Source organism: Monodelphis domestica, chromosome 8, assembly GCF_027887165.1.
Source record: "Monodelphis domestica isolate mMonDom1 chromosome 8, mMonDom1.pri, whole genome shotgun sequence".
Classification (NCBI taxonomy): Eukaryota; Metazoa; Chordata; class Mammalia; order Didelphimorphia; family Didelphidae; genus Monodelphis; species Monodelphis domestica.
Window position 1 is genome coordinate 204,537,111 of NC_077234.1, and position 13,492 is coordinate 204,550,602.

The following is a 13,492-nucleotide window of genomic DNA, read 5'->3' on the forward strand; positions in this document are numbered from 1 at the left end:
AATCAAGTTGAAGGCCATGATTTACAAGTTGATAACAACTGATCTATTAATTATCAAGGCTCTAAGTCAAGAAATGCTTCTTTTCAGTATGGAAAAGAAGAATATAGCTAATGTCAAAGTTTTCTTCATTTTCAGCTAGCAATAATCCTAAAAAGTATTAGAAAATGTATGCTCCAAACCCAGACTAAAGTATGTGGCCTATACATAATGTAATTGATTTATTTCTGAAATAAATCAAAGTCCTGAATTAAAAAAAAAAAGTGTTTTAAAAAAGTTGCCCCCCCCCCTCCCCCCCATGGTTCTAACTTTAAAGGCTAAATTACTAGTTAAGGAATACATCCAAAAAGGGACCTAAAACATGAAAAACCCTCCAACCCCCACTGAGTGGATAAAATTGGTGCCATTCTAGACAGGGCAGCTTACCTAATAATAAGAGAGTCCCTGGTATAGCCACCATCATATTCTGTGGTTTCTTCTAATGCTTGGAAGTCTAGATTCTGAAAACAAAAGAGTATCTCTTAACATCTTCTGGACTTGCCTCTTTGGAACATATCAGTGAATAAATGATTATTACTTTTTTTTTTTTAAAATATGTGCCTACTTTCTTACCCGGCTTCCACAGATAAGCAATTCAATTTCCTCTGGTCTGAATAAGTACTTCAAGGGAGACTCATTGGTGACCATATGAAAACCTCTCCGAAAGGCCTTGAACTGCTTTTCTACTGATTTATTGAGAATATAGTCAGCATAAAGACTGACAAATTCCTGAAGGAAAACATTAACCAAAAGAATTTATTGTGACAATGAAAACAAAAGGCAAAACATTTGGGTTGTATAATTTTTCCCAAAGAAAATCAGGTTCAAGAATATTTTAAAAAACTCAGTACAATGTCCATATTCTCAGCTGTATATTTCAATAAATGTGCTAAGTAACTATCTCTTACATATATTTCTTTCTACCTTTACTTCAAATAGGAGAATTTACTTTAAAAGGTTAGTGGCTTCCACAAAATAGAATTAATAGAGTCTAAACAAGCAGAAAGTTACATTCCTTTCTCCTTAAAATGCCTGGGAAACAAGTTTTTTTTTTTTTTAAGTTCTCAATGTTCCAGGGAAGGAACCTTTTAGGTCATCTATTCCAACCCTCACATTTATACTTCAAGGAACTGAGGCATAGGGTAGTTAAGAGACTTGCCCAAGGTCATAGAGGGAGTAAGTACCAGAGACAGCATTTGATTTATTTCTTCTGATTCCAGAGCCAGTGCTCCTTCCATTGTACCATACTCCTTCCTTTGTCGTTATTTCTTCTATTAGACCCATAAGCTATGGTACTAAAACATAAAATTAACTCTATGGATTTTACATCACATGACTTAACTTTGAATGCTGGTCTTTTGGTACAAATTAAAATTTCTTTGTTACTGAAAGAAGTGGAACTGTGATTTTACTATTTTTTTAATCTATTTTTATACCAATGGAAATATTGATGGAAATCTGATTTATAAGAAAGCTTATATAGTTACTCTATAAAGAGATATGCATTAAGAAAAAGTACATAAGTATCATTTTATTGATGTTAACACACATTGAACAGTTTCCAGACATATCAGATTTTTTCTCTCTACTCATATTAGCTCAGGTCTTTTGTCATTTTCACCAGGTTGAAAACAGTTTCCTTAATGGTCTTCCTTGCCTTAAGTCTTACCACTCTAGAATATCCTATACATTGTTACCAAAATTACTTTCTTTACACACAAACCTGACAATGTCAATCTCCTTACTTAATAAATTCCAGTGATTCCTTATTATATTAACTGGAGGATAAAACATAAACTCCTGTTTAACTTTGAAAGCCTTCTCCCATAGATCTTTTGCCATGCCTTGTAATCCATGCAAAATGACATTCTTTATTCCTTTCATGAATTCTCCACTACCCTGTCTTTGCACTGTGTCCGTCCTGTCCCCACCCTGAAACAACTCCCTCCTTAACTATCCATAAGTGCCACATCTACTATCTGAAACCTCTCCTGATTTCTCCAATTCTAATGCTTTCCTTCTATATATTTTTTGTATTTAGTCTTGTCTCTCTTATTACTCCTTGAGTAGGTAATCTTTGATTCTTATTTCCATCTCCAGATCTAGCATAGTTGCCCACACATAGTAGGCATTTAATACTTGGTTACTAGGTGATTAAAAACTCTTAATATGTGAGTTTTTTATAAGTCAGCAGAGTACAAACAAAAAAGCATGACAAAAACACCTCATTTCAGATAAGTTTTTTCCTTTGCAAAAGAAAGAAAAAACGATCCATGTTCTATGGAAAATTATACAGTCTTCAAAGTTTGTCTTCCATCACAGGCTCTTTTATTTATATCTTTCCACACCCCTTTGATGGTTATCAGTTTCCAAAATCTGTCCTGATTATTTTATCTCCACCTTAACCTCTATATGAATCACCTAAAAAGTGAGTATAAAATGCTGGCAGCTATTCTGCCATATGCCTTTACAAAAAGTTTAGCTATGTGGTACTGCTTACTAAATTATCAGACCCACTGCTTGAACAAATAATTATCTCTGTGTTGCTCACTAAGATATATATATATATAATCTTATGAAATATGATATATAGTGTTCTTAAGTATTATTGTAAAACTCACAATTCTTTGAAAGATGCCCTGCATTACTCAAAGGATTAGGAAAAAACAAAAGATTTGAAGACTTATTGGCTATTTGATCACTTAACTTTTAAGTGTAGTGCTTAGATACTTATATAAAAATTCCCATAATATATGACATTCTGCAATGCCTAGAAATTAAAAGCAATGAAGAACTAAAAGCTAGGATTACCTTTCTGTTTTCATTTGTAATGGGAATTTTATCACCATTTTCCTTTAGATCATACATCATTGGATTACCAAAGAGATCTGTCTGAGATATTTGGAAAGTGATCATCATGTCATCTTCCACACTTCCTTCATACTCCAGCAAATCTTTTAAACTCTGATATAGAACCTAAAAATTAAGAAGACAACCCCCCCCCAAAATTACAAGTGAGCCTACTGGTGACTTTAAAACCACAATAAATAGTTAAGCATTTCTCTTGAAAAAAGGTTTATCAAGTCATAATAGGCAGAACTTGTTTAAATAACCCACATTTGGGAGAAAGTATAGGAAGGGCAGCATGCCACTCATTCTCTCAAGGAACAGTGAAAAGACTACCACAATCTGATAGCTTCACTGTCTTGTTTCCTTCTGAGGTCTTTCAGCTACTCTAAGAAGTTCAATCAAGTTAAAACAATTTACAATGTTAATAATACAAATACTTAAGTAATAAGTAGCTAATAGTTTTAAAATGTTAACTATAAAATATGTTAAATGTCAAACACATTTTTATATTCACATCAAGTTTAAGAGATAAAATCAAAAGAAAACTTACTGGGTGAGAATCTGCCAGGTCACGGAAAGTTCCTTTTTTCCCCATTAGTTTCCTGTAGACAACCATGGGAAAATGCACATCCAGTATACAGTTATTGTAAATAGCCAGACCCAGTACAATGCCAATCAGGGTAAACTGACCCTCAGTTTCAAAAGAGGATGGATTAAACCAAAACAGTTTTGTAGATTCATCATATGTGAACATACCTATAAGAAATGATTTTAAACATATTATTTATTTTCATTAAGTAAAAATTAATGACTAGAGAAAAACAAATATAAAATTTAATAACATACAAATATCAAACTGAATTGCACAAGGTCAGGAAAACTCACTTTTACACACAGAAAATCAGCTTTAAAAAACAAAATCACAAATTTCAGGATACAATGCAAGGATGATTTAAAAAAAGTAGTAGCATATAATTTCAGAAAGCTATTGAAACATGTTGTCAACATGGAATCTAGAAACCCCAAATTTGTAGCCTAGTAAGATCTGATGAACTCCAAGTTTTAGGACTAGATTGTAAGTTGGAGACCCCAAAGTTTGTACTAGTTCTCTATTCCTGTGAGAATCCACCCTGAAGGGAATCTCAGGCTAGCAGTTTCAGACTGAATAATGAATCCTATTGTATCAGAGACCCTTTTCTCAAGAAGACCCACATCAGGGCAGGGACCACCTTTTTAGTAGCCTCTAGCTATGATTCTTTTCCAAAGCTTGACTGTATTCTGTCAGTATAGTTTGAACACTCCCATTACCTTGTAACCATTGTAAGGTCAATCAATCATATTTCCCACTCCCTCTGTTTCCCAAAAAGGATATAGGTTCCCCAAATTCTTTGTTCCTTAGAGTTGTCAATGTAGCATGGTTGGCTCTCAGAGCATCTAGATTTCAATCCTCAGACTCTGAGTGAGTGTTAGCGTGCAGCTATCTGTGGTGGCCTACTATTATACTGAACAACTTTTCCTTGATTAAAAGAGTGGTTTTTCTGTCTTTAATATTTCTATATTTTTTCCAAGTCAACAATGCAAAAATAAATTGTTCTAGTGGACTTTGCTATAATGGGTAGGATTTTTCTTAAATTACATTCAATAATATTCCATTTAAAGAGGTAAAAAGTCTGTTTAACTTTTAAAGTTCTAAATCTATTCCTATTGCAGTGACTAAATGCATTTCTAGAAAAAGAAGAAAATTTCCAATATTTTATATGGTTAAAAAAAGTCTCACTGAATAATTCTAAACTAAATAGTTCTACAAGTAATTTTTAGTGTCAATTTTAACATCACAATTTCATAGCAGAATTTTAAGAGTTTAGTCTTCTCATGTAAATACGGGCAGATATATCTGAGCTCATAAATGCATTCAAGCTATACAGAGCGGTGGAAGAATGGATGAATCACTGGACCTGGAGTCAGGAAGATCTAAGTTAAATTCATTTTCAGACACTTACTAACCTGTGAGACCCTGAGCAAGTCATTTAACCTCTGTCTCAGTTTCCCAGGATACAAAATAGGGATAATCATAGTGTCTGTCTTCAAGGATTGTTGTGTATTTAAAATGAGATGATTATAAATTGATATGCACAGTGCCTTAGCATTTAGTAAGCACTAAATGAACACAATCATTGTCATTATTAATATCAAATTTAGATAGCTGATCAACTTAGTTACGTTATTATTAACATAAGGATATTATATGTACTGATTATGAATCAATAAGAAAAGCAAATAAATACATCTGTATTTATGGCTTACTTTTTTTTAACTTCATAATTTTTCTTCTCCCTCTTAGCTCTTGTAGAACTTTATTCCCGTCTTATGAACTTGCCACTTTCTACTTTACATTACATTTATTTGGATATATCTTATTAATACCTATTATAAGATCTTTGGAGGGCAAGGAGTTCTATCTGTTCACTTTAAAATTTCTGTGAGAGTCTGTCATATGCCCTAGTTTGGAGTAACCACTTCGGGAAAACGAAATATCTCAATCTTCTGATTCTTTTCTTTACAAGTTCTGCTTTTAATAGCTAGTGCTTAGAAATTTTTTTGATCCACGTTTCTTTGGCCGAGGTTTTTTTACCCTTGCAAAGCTACTGCTCATTCCAGCCATTAGATAGCTCACAAGCTCGCTCCAGACCTGTTGTGTTTGCCGCCCACCTGGCCCCTGGCAGGTAAGTTCTGCCTGCCTGTTTCTCCTGCTGCTGCTCCTGACCTCCCTCCGTCTTCACCCGGTCCCGGCCCCGCCCCACCCCAGCGGCCTGCTCCAGCTCTGGCTCCTGCTTCTGGCCTCTCACCTGGTGCCCACTCTCCCGGCCCCACCTGCCTGTGTTCCTGCCTGCAGCCATCCGCTGCCTGCTGCCTGCCTGTTTCTGCGCCCCAGACCCACGAACGCGACCCCAGCCAGCTCATCACCCAGATCCTTGGAGCAGATCGCTCAGGACTCATTTCTACCAGCTGGTAACAACTGGGGGTATTGACCACGTGGGCAGATGGTAGGAGGGGAGAGAGAAGAGGGAAAGGAGAAAGGGTAATTTTTCCTTAGGCTAAGCCTCCACATGGATGGGGGTATTGACCACATGGGCAGATCATAGGAGGAAAGAGAGAAAAGGGAGAGAAGAAAGAGACTTACGAACAGGAACTTAAAAACATGGCTATTTTACAAGGATGTCTTTTAATTGCATTGATCCTTTTATTGACTTCACCTTCGTGTCAGGGAAAGTATTTAGCACCCTACAACCATTTAGCTAACTTTGGGAAAACAACTCTGCAGCTCAGTGAACTGAGAGCCAGGCCTAGCGATGGGAGGTTCTCAGTTAAAGTCTGGCCTGAGACACTTCATGGCAGTGTGACCCTGAGCAGATCCCTTAACCCCCATTGCTTAGCCCTTACCACTCTGCCTTCCGACAATAGACATTTAAATGGACAATTAATAATAATAATAAAAAAAAACACACCTAAGGAACTTTAAAGACTGGATTATATATTTTAAGGCATTTCAGACTCCAATGTTTATAAAAATCTCTGTATTTCTATTGCATTTTCCTGATTGTTTTGTTTAAGATATAATTTTGTGATTTTAAGTTCATATATTACTGGATTCAATAGTATTCTGTTCTACTGTTCATTTTAATGTACTGAGTTTTGACTACTGTTATATTCTGTTGCTTTTCCCCTATAACTATAGAACAAATATTATTGAATAAGCCTATATATAAAAACAGTTGTTTTCTATTTTGAATTTGTAAATTATCGCCTAAAGGATGGATAGACTTCATCAGAACTGGTTACAATTGCTATAACAACCTTTGGAAAATTTAATGTGCTAAATATCTCAAATGGTCTTAAGAGTTTTTAAAATATGATTTTTGTAATTTTTTTTTTAACAATCTCTGGTTATTTTTGCCTACCCCTACCACGAAGTAAGGCCCATAGCTGAAGTGAAATACAATTATAACCCCCAACCTTCCCGCATTTCTAAATATGTAATTGGAAGTTGGGTAGTTAATCTCCGGGCATTTGTACCCCTAAAAAAGCCTCCAAAAAAGGAGCACCTCTCATTTATACTCTTCAGCTCATTGCGTTACTTCCACCAGAATGAGATTTCTTGATTATGTTCTTAACCCAAGATGAGTTTTACTTTGTTTAAAAATATGTTTATTACCAAGGTTGAAAGATTGCTATGTTTGTATAAACCTTCTGACAAATATCCATCAATTCATAGGGTTTTTTAAAGATGCCATACAGCAACTCATGTGAAATATGATAGTGTGTTTGTTTGCTATTGTAATTAATTGGACTATTGAGAATTTTGGGGATATTGATATCTACATATTTGTACTACTGTTCTTTAAAAATGAAAAATGTTTCCTTGTTCAATTCATTTGTCATACCTAAAGTGGAGCATAGCCAGACATGAAGAGGAAATGGATCGCATTTTTGGTGAGAAAGCCTTGTACTCTATATTTCCTTAGCTGACATAGTGTATCAATAATTATAAGCTATATTTTTGAATTTTTTAAAGCTCTTTTATTATTATATTTTTCTCACGTGTGCAATATGCTATTTCAGTTTTTTTATTTTTCTCTCCTTTTTTATATTTGAAGCACATGTCACCAGCATTAAGATTTTCTTTAACTTTTTGACTTTTTCAGTACTATAAGTTTAAAATACATTTGCTAATGCATGCCCCCAAAGCTTGTGACTATAAAAATGATGCCACTAATTATTTAAAAAATTATGGGACTTTGCTTAATGATTCTATCTGATTCCAGGACAAGATATACACACAAGAGCCATTGCACAGAACCAAAGAAAAGCCAATCCAGGATCGATTGATGCACTTCTAGGCCAATATAAAGGTCTTGAACCTAGTGTGAAGACTCGAGGTTACTGTATTTTATCATTGCTAGACATAGGCTCTCCTTGTGTCCACACTCACTCTGAAAATACTCACAGGCGAGTATCCCCAAAACCTTGGCTCATATAATCTGGTCCCCTTTTCTGCCTTTCATAGTGTGGTACCTTTCTGTAGTCCTGGCTACTGACTGGGTAAATGCATCATTACTATCATTACTTAGATCATTTAATTGGGTCCTGATTCAAGGACCTGTTATATATTTATTTTTCTTTTTACTTGAAATTTTATACATATAAGACTTTGATAATCTATATTTTCATCTAGTATTTTCTTTTTTATTTGGATTTTTCTGATATCTTTTTAATTTCTCTTGCCAATTGATTCATATACCTCATACCTCAGCCATACATCCCTAAGTGATCCTGTATTTTTCAATCACCCTCTTAATGGGGGAATGTAAAAAATATCATTATTTAAATTGCAAAGTTTAAATTCCTTTTGAGAAGAATTTTAGGTAAAGAAAGATGCTACCTCTCTGAATCCAGAAACTGAACTGATGGAGAAGCCACCATGAAGAAGCCTCCAGACCACAAGCTGCACAAGAATGAACTTTGGGTGTGGTTGACTGAACATTTAGTTGTATGTATACTTTCATGCCAGAAAGGGGACTGCCCCCTAACTGGCTTTTTGTCAATGTGTCCAGAAGTTATTGGTTTTGCTCTTTTTTTTTCTGTTATCCTCAAATTATTGTAATCTTTAAAATTGATTATGTTTTTATGATCCTTTGGGGAAGTCCTTCTCCCCAGAGAATCGAATGGGAGAATGTAAAAATAGATTCGAATCCAGGACTTCAATCCCCAGAAATCCTTGCTCCACTTCCCCAGAATGCCCTCTAATCTCACTGAATTCTCACCTGGGCCAAGAGCGAGGTGGGGTATTTAAACCTGGTTGAGAATAGGCTCAGGCTCTTTTGGACTTCCATTTTGGAGCAGACGTGTCTCTTTCATGATGTGAGGTTATCTTGTTTAGGCCTCTCTGGCCTAGGCATGTGCTTTCTTATTCTGTATTTTCTTTAATCCTTAACCTTTAATAAACCTCATAAAAATATAATACTCATAACAGAGAGAAACTAATTTCTACCTGCCTCAGTCTCCCCTAAATTTTAATCTTTACAATTCTAAATTATGTATGGTGTCTTCTCCACATATATTATTATTCTGCTCTTCAAGAATCCTGTCTTCCTTTTAGAACAATTCACAGAGATCACAAGTCTTTGGTTTTTAAATCTTATTACTACACTGAAAATCACTTATGGTTTTTTTTCAATTATCTAAAAGTTAAAATTTATTTAATAATATAATTGTATTGTAAAGGTTTTTACTTCATGGAAATTATTTTTAGAAATTTTGCTAATATGTAAGAGAACAGAACAATATTCAGTTTTCCAAAGAATTACAACTATTAGTGACTATAGCTAATAAAGAAATGGGGTAAAACATACATTATAACTTGGACATGTCACTTAACCCCAAGTGCTTGGCCCTTATCGCTCTTCTATCTTAGAATGGATATTAGTATCTACTCTTAAGGCAGAAAATAAGGGTTTAAAAAAAAAGAAAGAAAGATAACAGTGAATTGAACTATGATGTGAATTTTCATGACTAAACTGATTCTTAATTCATAGAAAAATAAAGACCAGTAGCCATTTTCTAATGTCTCTTCAATGAAAGGTAATAGCAATGAATTAATAATATTTATATTAAAAAGCAAACAACTTGCATTTTAGATGAAAATTTTTTGAAGTAAACAGTAAATGTGTCATTATAATAAGAACTGGACTTCAGCCAAGGAAATAAAGAAACTCCTTTTCTATCTGCCTTCACAAATCTAAGCAATGCTATTATTTACTTTCTAATAAACTTTGTGGATTAACCTGGTTGATTAGAGGGAGCAAATTTGGTCAATAAATTAAATTGGAAGTAAGGCATTCCATTCTAGATTTCAAACATAAGCATTACTTCTTGTCTTAAAAACAACAGTGAAGAAGGATGTGTGCAAAACTATTGGAAATGTAACTCAAAAAAGCCCATCTTATTGATAATTGGCCAGCAGTATGATCTTGGTATATGGAAAGCTTTCATGTCCTTGGCATAATTTGTTTGGTATTTCAGGAATATCCTGGAATTTCATTAAAGAGACTTCTTTAATGAAAGAAGTCTCTGCTTCTCTGATAACATTTTCATGGCACTTAACATATGACATTTCAAAAATAAGATTAAAAATAAAATTATGGCACTTAAAATATAAATGCAAACATATACCATGATATATATATAATTTCTAAAAGTACATATTTCATCATATAGGAGGTATATCCTTGTTGACTGTTCAACAAGAGGCTACTAACTTAACAAAAATCTTTCAAATATTACCAGTAAACTAATATGACCACAATTAAAATAACAGGAAACCCCACATCCAAAGGGCAAAAATACTTCTATTTGTTGTGGTCATATTTTTTCTAAGTGACTGCATAAAACAAAATGCTATTGCTTCCAAGACAATGAGGAGGATATTTAAATGTGTGTTTAATTTAAACTGACATCCCTGTGGCTAAATATCAATATAAGCTAGGAACCATGCTGATGCATTCCCTACAGTCATACTATCGATTGTTAAGTGAAACCTCACTCTGCAGGTTATCGCTTTATTCACCATCTCTTAATTCTGTCAATTCCTCACAGTGACTATTTTCAGACAATTTCTTGACTCAATTCCATTTCCCACTCATTTTTAAACAAATTAATACCTCTGTCTGTCCTGATTTCCTCAAGAGTATATGAGTGGGCCCTTCCTTTTGCTTAGTTAATCTTTTTAAATATGCCTGAGGTACCATCTCCTTCTCTCTATTCTGGGATCCTGTTTGATTGCTTATTCTTTCAATCTCATTAATCTTCAATCACTTTACCCTGATACCAATGAACATGCTTGGTCTCACTGACCCTTTAAAAGTAAAAATCTTGTCTTTGAGCCTGTTACATTTGAACTTATAGTTCTACCTTTCTCCTTTCCTTAACTGTCAAACAGTCAACTTTTGCTGACTTGCCACTCCCTCACTTCTCAAAGTCTCAGCAATCTTACCATACTACAATTAGATTGGAAATACTGGGAGTATAGTTACCAATGAAATAAAATGGCCCGATGTAATAGCCTTTTCTTGGTGTTCAACTTCTCAACCCTACTGGCTAACGTGTTCTTGATACTCTACCCTCTCCTGGCATTCATAGAGTTGTAAGGGACCTTAGAAGCCTTCTAAGACAATTTGTATTTGAACAAGAATATCCTTTATCACAGTCATACAGTGTTTGATTAGCCTTTGCTTGAAGAAATCTCCAAATCAGACTTCCTAACTGTAGTCTATTGTAAAATGGAGATTTGAACCTAGACTTCAATCCCCAGAAGTCCTCAATATTTCCCAGAATTCCCTATAATCTCACCTGAGTCTCTACCTGAGCGAGATCACAATGAGTATTTAACTGGCTCTCAGCCATTGCAATGATGTAAGTAAGCTAAGTGCGGGCACTCTGAATGGGCTAATCAGCCCTAGGCATGTGGTTTTCTTATTTTGTATTTATTTATTCCTTGATTTCTAATAATCTTTAGTAAACTTCATAAAATACAATATTTCTATTACTAGAGACTAATTTAATTTTTACAGTAATGGCAACCACAAGATTTGGATGAGAACTTCTCAATTTTTTTTTAATGAGATAGCCTAGATAATGTTTTTTAAGCCACGTTTCTCCAAGGCTTTTCAGCAAAGCCTCTTGACTCAACTTGCTCCTGTTGCCTGCTTGCCTGCTATCCGCTCCTGCCTGCATTCATCCACTCTGGACCTGCTTGACCCAAATCGCTCTCCCGATCCTGACCCACCCTGGCCCAGCCCCAGCTAATCTCCAGCCTCCAAGCCAGATCGCCCCAGCCTAGCCTTAGGACCCAGGCTGTTGGTAGCTGCTCCTTGTGTCTTCAGAATCAAACACCAGCTGGTAAAAATGGGGGTGATCTTTCCTTAGACTACAATTAGCCTCCATGTGGCGGCAGGGAACCAAAAGGGGGGAGGGAGGGGATGAGAAGGGAGAGACTTCTCAAAGCAGGAAGTTACAAGTATGGCATATATCGTTTGAGTGCACTGATTCTGTTACTTATCTCACCTGAGATTCAGGGGAGAATTCATCTCCCTGCAACTCTCTGGCCCAATTTGAGAGTCCAAAAACCCACCATCACTATGGGGGATCAGCTCAGTGGATTGGGACCCAGGCCTAGAAACGGGAGGTCCTGAGTTCAGGACAACCTTTGGAAAATTTAATGAGTTTTATCTGAATAAAAGGTTGAAACATTGCTACACCTGAAAAACTTATGACAAGTATCCATTTTCTTTAAATGTCATATGACAACTTATGTAAAAAATGATAGTGGGTTTGTTTGCTATTGTAATTAATTGGGCTATTGAGAATTTTGGGGATATTGGGGATATTGATACCTACATATTTGTACTACTGTTCTTTAGAAAAAAAAAACTTGGTAACTTGTGAAATTCATTTGCTTGTACTCACAGTGGATCATGGCCAGGTATGAAGAGGAAATGGATCTCATTTTTGGTGAGAAATCTTTGTATTCTACATTTTCTTAGCTGACACAGTGTGTCAATGATTATAAACTATATTTTTTAACTTTGAAACTCTTTTATTATATTTTTCTTGCATGTGCAATATACTATTTCACTTTTTCCTCTTCTTTTTATATTTGAAGCATGTCACCAGTATTAAGATTTTCTTTAACTTTTTTGATTTAGCAGTAACATAAGCTTAAAATATATTTGCTATAATGTCAATGCATGTCCCAAAAGCTTGAGACTATAAAAATGATGCCACTGATTGTTTTAAAAAATTATGGGACTTTGCTTAATGATTCTGTCTGATTCCAGGACAAGATATAACAAAAGAGCCATTGCACAGGGTCAAAGAAGCACAAAGCTAAACCTGAATTGTGCCAAAAGAGCACACAGGTCAAAAAAAGAAGAAACCAATCCAAGTAGGATTGATGCACTTCTAAGCCAATACAAAGGACTTGAACCTAGTGTGAGACTTGAGGTTGCGATGCTTGACATATGTTAAGATGTAGGCCTTCCTTGTATCCATACTCTTCATGAAAATACTTACAGATAGTACCAAAATTTGGCTCCTACCTGGCTCCTATAATCTAGTCCCTATTCTGTTTTTCATAATGTGGCAGCTTTCTGTAGTCCTGGCTACTGACTGGGTAAATGCTTAATTGCTTATATCATTTTAAGTGGGCCCTGATTCAAGGACCTGTTATAGATTTATTTTTCCTTTACTTGTAATTTTTATACTTAAGACTTTGATAGTCTATATTTCATCCAGAAATTATCTTTTTTATTTGGATTTTTTTGATGTTTTTTATTTCTTATGCCAATTGATTCATATACCTCACACCTCAGCCATGCAAAATCCTTTTGTTTTTTCAATCACCCTCTTCAGGGGGGGAATGTATAATTATTATTATTTTAAATTGCAAAGTTTAAGTTCCTTGGGAGAGTAATTTTAGGATAAGAAATACGCTGCCTCTCCGAATGCAGAAACTAAAATGTTTGGAGAAGACACCATGAAGATGCCTGAA

The 13,492-nt window shown here is 35.0% G+C and overlaps 1 protein-coding gene across 8 annotated transcripts in view; it reads right to left on the minus strand.

Annotated features, from left to right (window-relative positions):
- The window catches only part of UBE3A (ubiquitin protein ligase E3A), a 109,377-nt gene that overhangs the window by 7,045 nt on the left and 88,840 nt on the right, over positions 1 to 13,492 (minus strand). For all 8 annotated transcript variants that reach the window (XM_056807198.1, XM_016424834.2, XM_016424833.2 and 5 more), the window contains 4 exons: positions 3,437 to 3,642; positions 2,848 to 3,012; positions 610 to 765; positions 424 to 497 (listed from right to left, as the gene is read on the minus strand). In XM_056807198.1, coding sequence (XP_056663176.1) covers positions 424 to 497; positions 610 to 765; positions 2,848 to 3,012; positions 3,437 to 3,642 — 601 coding nt within the window. The remainder of the gene's footprint in view (positions 1 to 423; positions 498 to 609; positions 766 to 2,847; positions 3,013 to 3,436; positions 3,643 to 13,492) is intronic.